At 42.4% G+C, this 14,916-nt stretch overlaps 7 protein-coding genes across 7 annotated transcripts; 4 read left to right on the top strand and 3 right to left on the bottom strand.

Moving 5' to 3' along the window:
- Positions 1 to 470: 470 nt before the first annotated feature.
- Positions 471 to 1,619, bottom strand: GVI51_I07733 (uncharacterized protein; the record flags this gene model as incomplete). Its single annotated transcript, XM_447592.1, has 1 exon — positions 471 to 1,619. The coding sequence occupies one exon, from the start codon at positions 1,617 to 1,619 to the stop codon at positions 471 to 473; it is 1,149 nt and encodes a 382-aa protein (XP_447592.1).
- Positions 1,620 to 2,340: 721 nt separating this feature from the next.
- PHM7 (Phm7p) lies at positions 2,341 to 5,265 on the bottom strand (the record flags this gene model as incomplete). The annotated part of the gene is made up of 1 exon (XM_447591.1): positions 2,341 to 5,265. The coding sequence occupies one exon, from the start codon at positions 5,263 to 5,265 to the stop codon at positions 2,341 to 2,343; it is 2,925 nt and encodes a 974-aa protein (XP_447591.1).
- A 1,323-nt stretch (positions 5,266 to 6,588) lies between these two features.
- On the top strand, positions 6,589 to 7,647 carry ADH1 (alcohol dehydrogenase ADH1; the record flags this gene model as incomplete). Its single annotated transcript, XM_447590.1, has 1 exon — positions 6,589 to 7,647. One exon carries the CDS (start codon positions 6,589 to 6,591, stop codon positions 7,645 to 7,647), a length of 1,059 nt encoding a protein of 352 aa, XP_447590.1.
- Positions 7,648 to 8,253: 606 nt separating this feature from the next.
- On the bottom strand, positions 8,254 to 8,583 carry MHF1 (Mhf1p; the record flags this gene model as incomplete). The annotated part of the gene is made up of 1 exon (XM_002999515.1): positions 8,254 to 8,583. One exon carries the CDS (start codon positions 8,581 to 8,583, stop codon positions 8,254 to 8,256), a length of 330 nt encoding a protein of 109 aa, XP_002999561.1.
- Positions 8,584 to 8,848: 265 nt separating this feature from the next.
- On the top strand, positions 8,849 to 12,238 carry DUF1 (Duf1p; the record flags this gene model as incomplete). Its single annotated transcript, XM_447589.1, has 1 exon — positions 8,849 to 12,238. The coding sequence occupies one exon, from the start codon at positions 8,849 to 8,851 to the stop codon at positions 12,236 to 12,238; it is 3,390 nt and encodes a 1,129-aa protein (XP_447589.1).
- A 610-nt stretch (positions 12,239 to 12,848) lies between these two features.
- RPB5 (DNA-directed RNA polymerase core subunit RPB5) lies at positions 12,849 to 13,496 on the top strand (the record flags this gene model as incomplete). The annotated part of the gene is made up of 1 exon (XM_447588.1): positions 12,849 to 13,496. The coding sequence occupies one exon, from the start codon at positions 12,849 to 12,851 to the stop codon at positions 13,494 to 13,496; it is 648 nt and encodes a 215-aa protein (XP_447588.1).
- Positions 13,497 to 13,791: 295 nt separating this feature from the next.
- Positions 13,792 to 14,514, top strand: MPD2 (protein disulfide isomerase MPD2; the record flags this gene model as incomplete). Its single annotated transcript, XM_447587.1, has 1 exon — positions 13,792 to 14,514. The coding sequence occupies one exon, from the start codon at positions 13,792 to 13,794 to the stop codon at positions 14,512 to 14,514; it is 723 nt and encodes a 240-aa protein (XP_447587.1).
- Between the last annotated feature and the right edge of the window lie 402 nt (positions 14,515 to 14,916).

Below are 14,916 nucleotides of genomic sequence, written 5' to 3'. Positions count from 1 at the left end.
ACACCTCTTTTTCAGCGTCGAGGTCTAATTAAGAATTAAAAACAATATCAAAAGTCAGGTTGAGTACAATGCTGTTAGGAAATAACCGCCCAATGGACAGACTAGATTCGAAAGAGTACTTGACAGTTTCTTTTACATCTGCATTTATTATCTTCCTACTTTCAATTGTCTTTTTCGTTCCTTTACTTTTCTTTTTTTTGTGCTGTGAAGGATGCCTTTGTTTCGTCATTGTGCCCACTCCGTGAATATGTCCGTGCAGGTGAACTCCTGGGGCATTATGATGTCGAGCAATGTAGTTACGGCAACAATATAAGGATATTGAACAACGTATAATGCATGCAATTGAGATTACAACTTTTGCAGATGTTCTGAATATATGATTTACTTTTCCTATGTTGGTATTTATATATTTGGCGTATAGTTAATTTATATGTGGGTGATAATGAAGCTGAGCATTCAATTCGTGGAAGTCATACACTAGAGTCGCTTAGAAAGTCATACTCTTCCCAGTTCGCTGATTCTGTCTTTATTGCTGATTCGTCTTCACTAATGATGCTTGTCTCTTTGTTTGCAGTTTCATATTTCAGTATTTCGTCGTATAATTTTGACGTCTGTTCTTGTATGCTGTCGAGGTCTATTGAACTTTCGATTTTATCTACCACCGTAGATAGCCTTATCAATTTTGGTAGGGAATTACCTTCAGATTTACCTTTCATGGTGATACGGCCTGTTGTCTTGTCGCTAATAGCTACACTCAAGGGCTTCGATTTGATATCCTCGGTAACAGGGAAGTATCTGAATTTTTTTGTTCCTCCAGTGTTTGGGAAGAATCCACTCAAATTGATAGTAAATAAATTTGAGTTCGATGTAGAAACGGACAATTGGTGATTTGTTGGAAACTCTCCTGGTGTGGTAACAAGATCGATAGTCACCGTATCATAATCTTGAGATAAGTGCACGAATGCTTGAGAGCATACTTTGATCGGTTGATGATCTGTATTCTTAAGTATGTAGTCTAAATAGTCCTCGAATGAAAAGTTTATCTGTTGTCCCTTCGTCTCGTAATAAAGTGTCTTGTATCGCTTGTAAACCTCAAAACAATGAGATATCTCGAGCGCTTTCTCTTTCGGATCACATACATCGTTAGCTTCTTCAGCATCAATTAATTTTGGGAGTTCCATTTTGCAATACTTCTCCTCATTAACATGTTGCTCACTTGCTACTTTCTTCAAGAACGTATCCATCTTATCGACTTGCTTGCGAATAGCATCCAGGACCACAACGGGAACATTGACAGACTTTTGAGCATTGTCTTCTTTCTCACTGACTATCTCATATTCCTGAGCGTCTAGGTCATCAGTGGAAACATAATTCGTTGCTACTTGTCTCTTAAACGTTATAATTAGAGTTGATCCGTCAGGAAATGACAGTTCTCTTTCATTTTGTATTAGTTTGGACTGCCCATCATAGTAACATACAACATCCGCCTCTTTGTACAGATCCTTTATCTTATACTTTAGCACCGTTAGTAACGGGAAGACCTTTAATGCGTAGCTGCAGTCATCAAATTTGATCTCATTGACCTGATCTCCATTTACTGTTTTTATAGTAATGCCCATGGTTTATACAGTTTGATTACTAGTTATTGTAGTTATACTTAGCTCATGTACCACACTCACGACTATGATTATTTATATGCTAATGTTGTAATGGATGGTAAGATGACTGTAGGGGTGTCTGGTTAATACCCTTTTCCTAAAGTATTATCAATGACGATTAAATCACATGATTCATAAATGAGAATCTTAGCAGTCATCCTACAATAGTAGTGAATTGATTATGACCACTGTGTTAAAAATATTGGTTACAAGAGCTGTGTTTTCTAATTAACTAAACTATGATTCACTGATATTAATGGTGTAGTTTGAGACTTCTTTGTTTTTGAAATCCGGATTTTAATTAATTAGTATTTATGTTTTGGTGAGTCTATGTTGACTATACTGGACGATATCAGAATCAATGCTGCCCGTTAATCAGGCAGTCCAATTTGATAAGTGTACATGAAATTATAAATGATATGCGACATTTTGCACGTAAGGTTTTTTTGATATTATTATTATCATTAGGAATATATTAACTAGTTACTGACATAAACAAAATAGTAATTAAACATTAGTATAGGTGCAATCTTATAAAATTTGTAAATGTTCGCTGGAATGATTATGATTAGTGAGTGGGAATAATATTGAATGTGAAAACAAAAAAGGGCCGAATAAAATAAAGAATCATTGGATATTTAAGAATAGAGTGTCTAGAAGTGTTTCATTATTTCTCAATGATTCACTTCTTTGCCTTGCGAATAAAGTCTGGTGGGTTAAAGGTGAACTGTGCTCTACCCTTCTCATCATATTCTGTGAACTCATCTGTAATTGGTACATTGTCCATGTGTGCTTCATCGATTTGTCTTTGAGATACACCCATAGGGTCTCTACAAATCCATACGATAGGACTAGTAGAGTTTACTGATGGATCAGTGTAAGCGGTTTCTGCATAATCCAGGTTATACTGAATAGTGGTGTTTAAACTGTGTGGTAATCTATTTCTGACCTTACAGAATGGATAACTCTTACTAGGTTCGAAGAAATTAGCCAGTCTTTTAAATTTACCTTGACTTGGCAAAATGTTATCTGGGAAAGCATTAGGATCATCAGTCATAGCCATAGGATCACTAAAGATCTTACCAACATCTGCATTACCCACGACAGCTCCTTCAGGATTAACCTCTGGTCCACTCTGTTGTTGTTTCTTCATGTCCTTAACATCAGCATAGTGCAACTTCTTGAAGTCCTCATCGCTTCCAACAAATGTGCTTGCATATTTAGACCCGTCAGTCACATTACTTTGCTTTCTGTCATTCTTTGGCAAACTTTCTTCCATGTCACCTAGTGTTGAGATGTCATCACCGCAGCCTTCAGAGTCTGATTCAAGTTCATCTTCTGGTAGCAAATCAGCTCTTCTCAAGTCACCCTTTGTGGCTGGTCTTAGCACACCATTATGATTATCATCTTCGAACAGCTTCTTCATGTCTTCACCGATACCCTTGACTTCCTTCAAACCTTGATCCTTTTGAGGGTATCTGTGCTTCTTACTACCTCTAGCGTTCAAGATGGCGCTTAATGGAATGGCATCAATCAATGGTAAGAACCTCCATTTCATATAAATGTGGGCCAAGGCTGTAACCACAATCCAGAAACATTCCAACACCAATGGACCCCATGCCTTAGCCATAATGAATAAACCGAGCAAGCAGACTTGGCTTAAATAAATACCGACAAACACTTGGAATAAAGCCCTCGGATAATTTCTTCCCTTTAAATCAAAAGAGAAGCCCATAACAAAGTTCAAGTTGTACAAGTATGCGAAGTAGAGGAATAGGAAAGTCATTGTGCTGAAGACAAGTAAAATTGGTGCAATGATAATATATGAAATCATAATGCAAACCAAGATTTCAACTGTTGGGTACACGACACCCATGGATGGCTTAGATAAGGTATTGTACCTGTTCCATTTCTGTCTTGGTGTAGTGTCGAGGATTCTACCCATGAACTTTGACAGGATTAGGTTTGCTACTTGCAAAAGTTGACCAGTTGGCATAGTTAGACCTTGCAATAGGAAGTAAGTGATGAAGAAGTTTGAAGCCTTTGGTAGATTATTTGCTAGCAGGGTCATTGCCGAGCCTGGCTCATCGATGATAGCTGTTACAGTTGAAGAAGCTGAAGAAGCCAAAGTGGTCACGATGAAGGTGTTCAACACCTGGAAAGCGAAGTACCATTTCTGGCAATATTGGTCTGTCTCCTGTCTTGTGATGTCTCCACTCATTTCACCAATTTTCTTGATGAAAGGAGCCACCAAGGACATCAAAATGGACAAAGCTAGCGATGGGACTAACCCTGTGATGATGCCCATTATGACGTTTGGGACGTTGTTCAAGAAGTGTAGGAAGTGTATTTTCTCGACTAAGAAGTTGACGTTTGAGATACAACCCACCACTGCGACAGGGATGGCCCAGAATATGATCATTGCAGTTAATATGGAGTTAGCGGTTAGTCTTTTCATGTAGCGGGCCTTCTTTGTCAAGTTCAAGTTATCCCAGTTGAGGTCGTCTGGGGTGCAGCCGATGAGGCATTTGCCATAGTTTGTGAACCCTAGGATGTCTGGTACCGACTGGAAGCACCTCTGTGCCTCCAGCTGTGTGTCGAATATCAAGAACACGGAGTTGAGGTGGTCGCTCTTCTGCCAGTCCTGCTGTTTATCCTTGATCTTGTCGTTGAGGTCGCCGATCTGTTTTGTGGAGTATGTGAGGAGGTCTACCTTTTCACCGCCGAGGAACGTTGGCAAGGGCCAGTGCTTGATCCACTTTTTTGGGCGCTTGTTGTGGGGCACGTACGTGGAGAGGTCGTCCTTGGGTTTGCCGTCCTTGTACAGTTTCTCGCGCTTCTTCTCGGAGTTCTGTTTCTTGACGCACTTGTTGATGAGCTTGTTCAGGGTCTTTTCGTAGTTCTGGGCGGTCTCGTCGCGCTCCTTGACCATGTCCTGGAGCTCCTTGAGGTTTCTTGCGAAGATGATGTGTGCGGCGTTTGGGAAGAGCCTGTCGAACTCGCCTTCCTGGTTGTACGTGTCTGAGAGCTCGGTTACGACCACCGTTCTGGAGGAGAGCAAGCCGTCGTAGAGCGGGGTGGTCTGCAAGGAGTGTCTGAGCGATATGTAGAAGTACAGTTCCCTGTAGATCACGTAGGTGAAGAGGCCGAATATGATCCAGCTGAGGAACACGTGAGCGTAGAACCTATTCTTGTTCCTGACGTTTGCGAAGGACATCACTTCGAAGCCCTCGAGGTGGTTGCCGTTAGTGATGTTGACAGGGAGCAGTATGGGGAACAGTATGAAGCACGAGATGAAGGACAGTCCCGCGAATATGCCGATGTATCTGAGGAACAGGTACCCGTCGATGCTGCAGTGCTGTATTAGGAAAGAGTGTGGTCTTGAGAGCAAGAACCCGAGCCAGGAGTTCTCGTCATCGTACTCGAGGGTATCTATTCTCTCTTCTTCGGAGATGGTCTGTATATCAGTGAGGGTTCTTGGTTCATAGACCCTTTTGTTTTTGGGTTTCAAGTACCAGAACAGCAGTAGAAATATCACGGCAACGACACCGTTGAATATCAATGTAGTTACGAAAGCGGATGTAGATGAACTAGTATCTGCAGCCATTGTATTATTAAAGTGTTATATATTTTCTTTCATATGATCCATATACCAAGTATTAGAGTATTGTAAAAAAGTACTATGTTATGTGTGTGTGTGTTATATATAGGTTGAATTGCCATAGATGTAAATGGTATGAATTTGGTATAAGTTTAATTTATTAGTTTAATTAATTTAGATAGAATTAAGGGTCTTTAATTAAGAATTTAACTCCGAGTACTACATACTGGGCAATGATGTCAATGAACAACGCAGTGCAAGGGCAAGTGCAACAAGTGTAGGGGATGAGATGAGATGGGATGAGGTGGTTCCTCCACGGCCCTCCCCTCCACGGCCCCCGGCCCCTTCGGCACTTACGGCATTCCCGAAGATTAGGAACGGTCCTAGTGTTCATACTGTTACACGCACAAGCATGTGATACATACGTACAACTTCACAAACACAAACACAATCACGATATAGCATGTGACAAGTGAAGAAACCGGAGAGGGAAAAACCGGAATTTGGTTTTGGAAGTGGAGGGAAATGAGTGCGGGGGGGGGGACTGGTGGCAAAGACGAGGTGCGGCAACAGTTGGATTAACGGGGTGGGGATCAGCACAAATCCGAGAGACGAAGAGGGAAAAGCTATTGGTGGGGCGGTGATTGGGGAGTTATTCAACGACACGACACGACACGACACGGATATGAGAGGCAATGAGGAAAGAAAGAGAGGAATCCCGAAACCGAGAGAACAGTCTTACACCCGTACACCCGGATGCCAGAAAAAGGAACGAGACAGCAGAAAGAGGAAGATCAGGTACCCCCCCACCAGCCCTGTACTGATTACGAACTCACAAAAGTGGAATGCAGGACCCCCCTGTCACCAGCATTGCAAAGCAACTGCTTTAGAAGGTGCTGCTGGAAAGTGCCCTACAAAGGGTGCAAAGGTGTGATGAAAGGGAAGGCCCCAACTATCGAGAGAGAGAGAGAAGGGATTCCTGTTCCAAGACAGCAAGACAAGACACAGCAAGACACAGCAAGACACAACACAGCAAGACACAAGACAATACAGCCACTTCAAACAATCGACAAACTAGACGATGCCCTTGGATTGGCAAAATGCAGTCAGGAGATATCCTTTACTCCATTGTCCCCATGCAGCAACTCATGGGAAAACAAAGAAACAAAGTAAAAAAATGGAAAGAAAAATTTTTTTCTTTCTGGAACAGAAAAACGTATTTAAGAAACATGAAACAGGGTCCCTTCACATTTCTCTCTTTTACTTCTTACACTACTTACAGAGAGAGAAACAAGAACATTTTTAAATTCTGCAAAAAACACATAAACAATGGCTACTCTACACGCTGTCCCAGAAACCCAAAAGGGTGTTATCTTCTACGAAAACAACGGTAAGTTGGAATACAAGGACATCCCAGTCCCAAAGCCAAAGGCTAACGAGATCTTGATCAACGTCAAGTACTCTGGTGTCTGTCACACTGACTTGCACGCTTGGCACGGTGACTGGCCATTGGCTACCAAGTTGCCATTGGTCGGTGGTCACGAAGGTGCCGGTGTCGTTGTCGGCATGGGTGAAAACGTCAAGGGCTGGAAGATCGGTGACTACGCTGGTATCAAGTGGTTGAACGGTTCCTGTATGGCCTGTGAATACTGTGAAAAGTCCAACGAATCCAACTGTCCAGAAGCTGACTTGTCTGGTTACACCCACGACGGTTCTTTCCAACAATACGCTACTGCTGACTACGTCCAAGCTGCTAGAATCCCACAAGGTACCGACTTGGCTCAAGTCGCTCCAATCTTGTGTGCCGGTATCACCGTCTACAAGGCTTTGAAGTCCGCTAACTTGAACGCCGGTGAATGGGTTGCCATCTCCGGTGCTGCTGGTGGTCTAGGTTCTCTAGCTGTCCAATACGCCAAGGCTATGGGTTACAGAATCTTGGGTATCGACGGTGGTGACGAAAAGAAGGCTTTGTTCCACGAATTGGGTGGTGAAATCTTCGTCGACTTCACCAAGTCCAAGAACGTCGAACAAGACATCTTGGTTGCTACCAACGGTGGTGCTCACGGTGTTATCAACGTCTCCGTCTCTGAAGCTGCTATCGAATCCTCCACCAGATACGTTAGATCCAACGGTACCGTCGTCTTGGTCGGTTTGCCAGCTAACGCTAAGTGTTCCTCTGACGTCTTCAACCACGTCGTCAAGTCCATCTCCATCGTCGGTTCTTACGTCGGTAACAGAGCTGACACCAGAGAAGCTTTGGACTTCTTCTCCAGAGGTTTGGTCAAGTCTCCAATCAAGATCGCTGGTCTATCTGAATTGCCAGAAATCTACGAAAAGATGGAAAAGGGTCAAATCGTCGGTAGATACGTTGTTGACACTTCCAAATAAGATGCTTAATTTGAAATTCTAAATCCAAAAAAAGAAAGTGATTTGTTTTTTCTGATTTTATTAGAATCTTTGAAAGCATCTTCCATCTTCCCCTTCCACAACTCTAAATGAGCTTATTCTTTTTCCATTTTTTAATTTTAAACCAGTGCTGCTCATTTTCTAAATTCTCTTCCACATTTCAAATGACTTTTTTTCTAATATTTTTTATGATAAACTGTAATGATAAACCGGTTTGTGTGGGGAATTTAATTTTTGTTGTAGCTAGCATGGAAAAATTCATTTAAAGAGCAGGAAGCAGGAAGAACAGAAACGTCTCTTTTTTTTTCTTTATCTTTTTTTTAAATTAATTATCTTTAGAACGTAACGGAAAAACACAATTGAGTTTTTTCATCTCTTTGTGTAATTTATCTTATGACATAAATACGAATAAACTTTTTATCTTCATCTCATCTCATTTTTTTTTTCTCTCATTAGCAAAATATATAATACACAATTTGAAGTAAGTTGGAAAAATTGAACATGGCACTGGTTTATATACCTCTACCTCTAAGTAAAATACCACTAACGGCACCTAAGGCAAGGGAAAAGAAAACCCTAATGGGTACCTCACTGGCTACCCTCAGGGTCACACATAGCCAGCAGCTCGGGCGACCGCCGCAGCAACAGCCGCAGATCAGCCATGCTCACCACGTCCCGGCCACCGTGCTGCGCGTAGCTCTCCAACGTCTCGCCGACCTCAACGAGTTGCACATACACGAGCTCCACCAGCGCGCTCACGAACTTCTGGCTGAACCGCCGCTCCTCCCGCGCAAGCAGCCGGTCCACACAGTACCACAACTTCCCTTTCAACTGCGACTCGTCCATCGCCTCACTTGTGCCTTTGTAGCTTTGTAGCTTTGTAGCTTTGTAGCTTTGTAGCTTGTACCCGCCTGCCATCACCTTTATATACAGTTTATATTCCCGTTTGGGCCTCTCGCCAGGTCACCTGGGCCACAGACCTTGGGTATCACGTGACTTATTCCTGTCGGGTGGGGGGGGGGCCTAGGGGCTCGGCTGGGAAGTTCAGGATAATACGCCATTGGGCTTGGGCTTGGGCTTGGGGAAGGGGGAGGGGGGATGGCCCTGGGGTAGTAGATGAAAGGATTTGGGAACTTGCTGGTGGGATTTTTGTGACTGGCAGACAGGTGGAACAGCGCTAAGGATGAAGCTGACTGTGAGCTACGGGCTGATACCGCCGAATGAAGGGTGTGGTGTCAACTCGCACATCCTGCCGATAACGAAGGTGATGCACCCTGTGTTCAACGACAAGCCATACTTCCTGACGTGTGGGCGGGACGGGTCTGTGGTGCTGCACCGGGGCCCGCGGTATGAGCAGCACGAGGGGATGCGGATGCAGGTGCACAGCGACTGGGTGAGCGATATCATTGAGGTCGGCAAGAACCGGTTCGTGACGGTGAGCCACGACTTCTCGATCGTGCTGCTGGTGCTGAACGATGACTTGGACTCCTGGCAGATGCAGATCGTGGGCGACCACGACGACTATATCAAGTGTGTGGTGCCCTTGCACCACGAGCAAGAGAAGGCGCATTTGCTGATGCTGAACTTGGACATGCAGGCGACCAGGCAGCTGAGCATGTCCGATGACGAGGACCAGGACGAGGCTCTTTTAAAGCAGAACCAGGACCAGACCCAGGAACAGGATCAGGAGCAGAAGCAAAAGCTAGAACAGGAACAGGCCCAGGAACAAGAACAAGGGCGCGACAAGAGTGGTGCTGGCGAGCAAGACAGCGTAGCTAGCTTCTTCCATTTCGCAACGGGGTCCCTGGACAAAACGATTAAGATATGGCAATTGGACAATCTGTCGAACACGGCAACATTGCTGCACACGTTCGATAACTCCCAGGATGACGATATGGGGTCTATATACGCGATGGCCGCCTTGAACAGAAACGATATATCGCACTTATTTGACGGCGATCAGCTCAAGGAGAAAGTGCTGGACGGTACTGGATTCACAGAGAACGAGGTCTCCGACACTGACTCAAACTCCGATCATTCGATGGACCTGGACATGCCCTTTGACCTAGTTGTCGGTGATTGTAACGGTAACCTGATCTTCTACTCTAGCGAGCATTACCAGGAATACACCAGGTTAAAGAACGCACACATGTCCAACATCAAAGTGCTGAAAGTCATAGATAACTCCAGTAAGCTAATCAGTACTTGCTCCGATGGTGTTATACAACTGTGGGATCTGGACGCCACCGCTAAGTCAGAAGATAACGTCCCAGTGAATATTGGCTGCTGGAAATGGAATGCCACAATCTGGTGTATTACTGGGACTTCACACGACGAGCTCTATTTTGGTGACTCAAAGGGAAAGATTGTGAAACTGGATTTGACTAATTATAACGACAGTTCCAAGGACATAACCATGGATGTGATATTTGACAAGGAACATCACAAAGCCGAACTTTCAGAGAATGATATCAAGGTACAGTCAAGTAAAAGACAAAAGGGTATTTTGGACTTGATCTGCCTACCTAGTAAATGCTTGTTTTTCTCGTTTTGCACTGACTCTAATATGAATATATACAATATGATCACTGAAGAGTTGAAAGTCAAGAAAGGTGGTTTTGCATTGACAAGGAGCTCCTTATTGACAAATAGAAGACACGTAATAACAGAAAATACCAAAAATGAAATACAGAGATGGGATATATTGAATTGTACTTTACTGGATACATTCACACCCGAGGAAGGGACTTTTGATGAGGTAGTTATGAAATATACCTCTAAAGAAATCCTATCTCACTGGTGTACAGTCTCCGTTAAAGTAGGTATGCTTTTTGTTAAGATAAACGACAGATTTACTAATACAGAGATTTATGGCTCAGCTCTGGAAAATTACGAACTAATGAACAAAATCTCACTCAACCAGGACGAAAGATATAACCTAGGTAAAATTGTTGTAAATTCTCTATTCTTTGAATTTATTTCATATGAACTGGATAAGGACAAGATATGGCGGAAAAAGCTTGTCTCTCGAAAAAAGGAACACCCTAGCGTTAAGGAAGCAGGCAGCAATTCAGAAAGCCAGGTACCTCCTGTTGAAAAATCCAGAGACAAATGGAAAAAATCCGCTTTTAATAAATTCTTAGGTTCATCAAGTAATAGTAACAGCAATAATGGTGAACCGCTAGATTTGGTCACCGAAAATGAGAATTCAGAGAGCGAGGCCTATGACACTCCCCCTTTATCTCCATCCCAAGGATTGAATGATAAGACGCTTGATGAAGTGATACAACCTACTGCGCATAAGAATTTTGGAGGTCGCACATTGAGCTCAGGATCACTTTTAGGTAGGAAATTTAAATCTTTCAGATCTGGCTCTACAAAAAACAATAGTAACACAAATAATCTAAGCGAATCTTGTGCAGAGACTCCTATTGAAAATGGAGAAAGAGATCAATCGCTGGTCCCAAGCCATAACGTATCGGGAACAACCACAAAAGATGGAACCCCTGACCTTATAAACTGGAACCATCCTTTTAAAGGGGATAGTTCAAAACAAAATGCACCTTCACATAGCAACATTGCGGCAAGACTACAAGCCACTGAAAGCTCAAGGTCCAATTCTGTCGCAGCGGCTGACTCTTTCATTGGAACTCCGCTATCATTGTCTTCTAGGGAGGAGTTCATGTCTGATCTAATGGACGAAATTCATGAGTCCTACCAAAAAACACACAACGCCAATACTTCATCTATAAAGCTCCTGGCCAGAAAACCTCCTGATTCCAAAATTCGCAGAGACTTATCTTGTCCTATCGTTAAGATAGAGCGGGGTTGTCTACTACTTGTACATAATTGGAAAGAAGGTGCATGTGGTGGACGTGTAGTATTTTCCACATACATACCAATTCCTAGATCTGAAGAAGAGCAAGAAGAAGGTCTAAAGAAAATTCAAACAGAGGAGGAAGATGATAATGCTGCAATTGACGAGGATAAATTGAAAAAGTATGATTATGTTGACAACGATGATGGTAATGTCTTGAGCAGGAGAGAATTATTTGAACTTTTGGAGACCAACCTACCATACTGGTTAGCCAAAATCTTGCTAACAGAGTCAAAGAAGACCGAAGGTCAACCGAAGTTAAGTTTTACAATCATTCCATGGACCCCGGGTCAACTAAATTCCAACAATGAAACCCTTGAGACCGATGACGATGGAAATACGCAGAGTCAGACTGAGAGCAGCACCCAGTCACACTCAATGCATAACATGTTGAAGTTTGGTAAGTCAAAATCCAACGACCATGCCTTAACCGCTACGGATCTGCCTAAAATATCAGAATTAAACATGAAATTAATGGCACCCGGAATGATCAAAGTGAAAAAGATTAAACTATACGTGGTGGATAGGTTTGAATCAAAGACTCCCGAGATGAAGGCCAAACAAAATCCAAACGATTGGCTGGAATTGCTCTGCAAGGGCCAAGTGCTAGATAATGACATGACACTAAGCACTGTAAGAAGCTTGTTCTGGAAATCTCAAGGTGATATCGTTCTGCAATATCGCCGAAAACTATGACTTATAACCCATATAATATATTCTACTCACACCGGTCTAACCAACTTTACGAACTTTAACTACCCTTAAATATCAAAAACATTCAAGCATAATTCATGAATTATTAACTGTATACAAATATATACCTGATACAAGATATAAATATATTTATATTCACTGACAAGCATCCCCCCACTTGAGCCAGACAACATTTCATGTCTGCAATCAATACTTTGGAAGAATCATCGGCATTCATTATCGCTATACAGTCCGCTAAAGATGGTCCGGGTAAACTGTAAAATTTTTTTTTTGAAAAAAAAAATATCAATTCGAGATGTGATGAGCATAGCAATAGTTAAAGCATGGATGGTAATAGTTGTCGAGCAATTAAATCAGCCAGTTCTAGCATCATTGGAGCTTTTGTGTAAGGTTGATTAGTAAGAGGAGTTGTCATAATAGAGTTGAGCTGTGCCATTGTCTTCTGAGAAAGCGAGGAATCTATAGCAAATTATATTTGGAAGCTTTATTTTATCGAAAATTCAAAAATACAAGGACTTTACCTTTTAAAAGCACTGGATTAGCATATTTGGAGGCATTCTACTAAAACAGAACATACACATATATATACAAAATGGATCAAGAAAACGACAGAAGTATTTCCAGATTATGGAGAACGTTTAGAACCGTGAAGGAGATGGTTAGAGACAGAGGTTATTTCATTGCCCAGGAGGAGCTTGACCTAACACTTGAGGACTTCAAGGTAAAATACTGTGATTCCATGGGCAGAGCACAACGTAAGATGATGTCTTTCCAAGCCAACCCTACAGAGGAATCCATGACTAAGTTCCCAGATATGGGTACACTTTGGGTTGAGTTCTGTGATGAGCCATCTGTCGGTGTCAAGACTATGAAAACTTTTGTCATACATATTCAAGAAAAACAATTCCAAACTGGTATCTTCATCTACCAAAACAACATCACACCAAGTGCGATGAAGCTTGTGCCCTCGATCCCTCCAGCAACCATAGAAACCTTCCACGAGGCTGCTCTAGTCGTCAACATCACCCACCATGACCTTGTTCCAAAGCATATAAGATTAAATGAAGAAGAGAAAGCGGAATTGCTGAAGAGATACAGATTGAAGGAATCCCAGCTTCCAAGAATCCAAAGAGCTGACCCTGTTGCTCTGTACCTAGGTCTAAAGAGAGGTGAGGTTGTTAAGATCATCAGAAAGAGTGAAACTGCAGGCCGTTACGCCAGTTATAGAATCTGTATGTAAGCCTTCGAACTTACATTCACGGAAAAGGAAAATATGTACATTTAAAACTTAAGCTCTTCCCATTTTCATAAATGACTATTTATGCAAGTATCTTGTTTTGTAATATATAGAAATCAAAGAGAGTTTACAATTTCTGAAGTAAACACTAGTTTTGAATGAAAGTCTAAATTACTTTCCTCTCAGTGAGTGAAAAATTTAAGTTTAAGAACTCAAGCTCATCAGAGGCATAAAACGGCAGTTACAGGAACCCATCACGAAGAGCAATCAGACAACGTGCAATTAACTCCCCCATAGCATGCGATTCAGTCTTATCTTAGCAGTGCTTGCGGTGGCCTTTGCGGAAATTATACCGATCGAGTCCATAGACCAGTTCTATGATTTGGCCAATAAAGATGGGACCTATACAGTGGTCAAGTACTACACGGAATGGTGTTCACATTGCAAGAAACTGAAGTCGGTGTACAAGGAACTTGACGAGCAGCTCAGTAGTGAATCCAACCTGAATGCCCCAATACAGTTTGTCGAAGTTGATTGTGACACATATGGCTCTACCATATGTAAGAGACTACCGGGCTATCCCATAGTGGAGGTGGTGAAACCACCTACGCTAGATGCCAACACTACTGTGACAGACACTCCAACTTTGTTTGAGAGAGTAAAGAGAGCTATATTTGGTGAGAATACATGGACTATAAGCGATGACAGGATCGTTCGGTTCGAAGGCAGCAGATCGGTAAACCCCTTGCAAGGTTTTATAACAATGGTAGTTAACAAGGACGTCATGAAACGCCAGCTAATGGATATTATAGAGGGTCGTCCAATTGAAGCCCAGGACAAAGTACTGAACGCCATTAAAGAGTACTACAACGAGCTCGAGCACAACAATCTGGTCCATGAACGAGCAAGGCTAGAGAGAATACTTAAAACGAACGATGACGGGCAACTAGACATAGTCAAGGGCCAATTAGAACTCATCAATCTGCTCGAGACCACTAATGAGATAGTAGATGAACTATAGTCTTTGCATTCTTTTTGTTGTGCTCTGGAAAGCCCACACATATAGGATGCTTCGGTTGTGAAATGGTTTGACACATTTCCCTGCCCTTCTCAAGTAGATAAGTTTACATAAGGCAATATAATAACACTAATTGTTATATCCGTCAATCGTAGTCAAAAAGAAACGAAGGTCGCAAGTTATTGTCCATGTTTCTCACTTGTCACCACCTGTAGAACCTTGCTCGGAATTGAGTTTCAGGTTCGAGAGGGTAGAGACTCGTCAAAGGGCTTTCAGTTCCTTCATTGTTCGCAACTGTATCCTTAGACGTCGCACCGACGAATCAATTCCCGCAACTCCATTCTGTGTTTCACTATTATCTCTCCCCAGGTTGCCAGTGGGCAGGTCAACCGAGTTGAATCCCAT

This window comes from Nakaseomyces glabratus, chromosome I (genome assembly GCF_010111755.1).
Source record: "Nakaseomyces glabratus chromosome I, complete sequence".
NCBI classification, from domain to species: Eukaryota; Fungi; Ascomycota; class Saccharomycetes; order Saccharomycetales; family Saccharomycetaceae; genus Nakaseomyces; species Nakaseomyces glabratus.
This window is presented reverse-complemented; position numbering and strand designations above follow the sequence as displayed.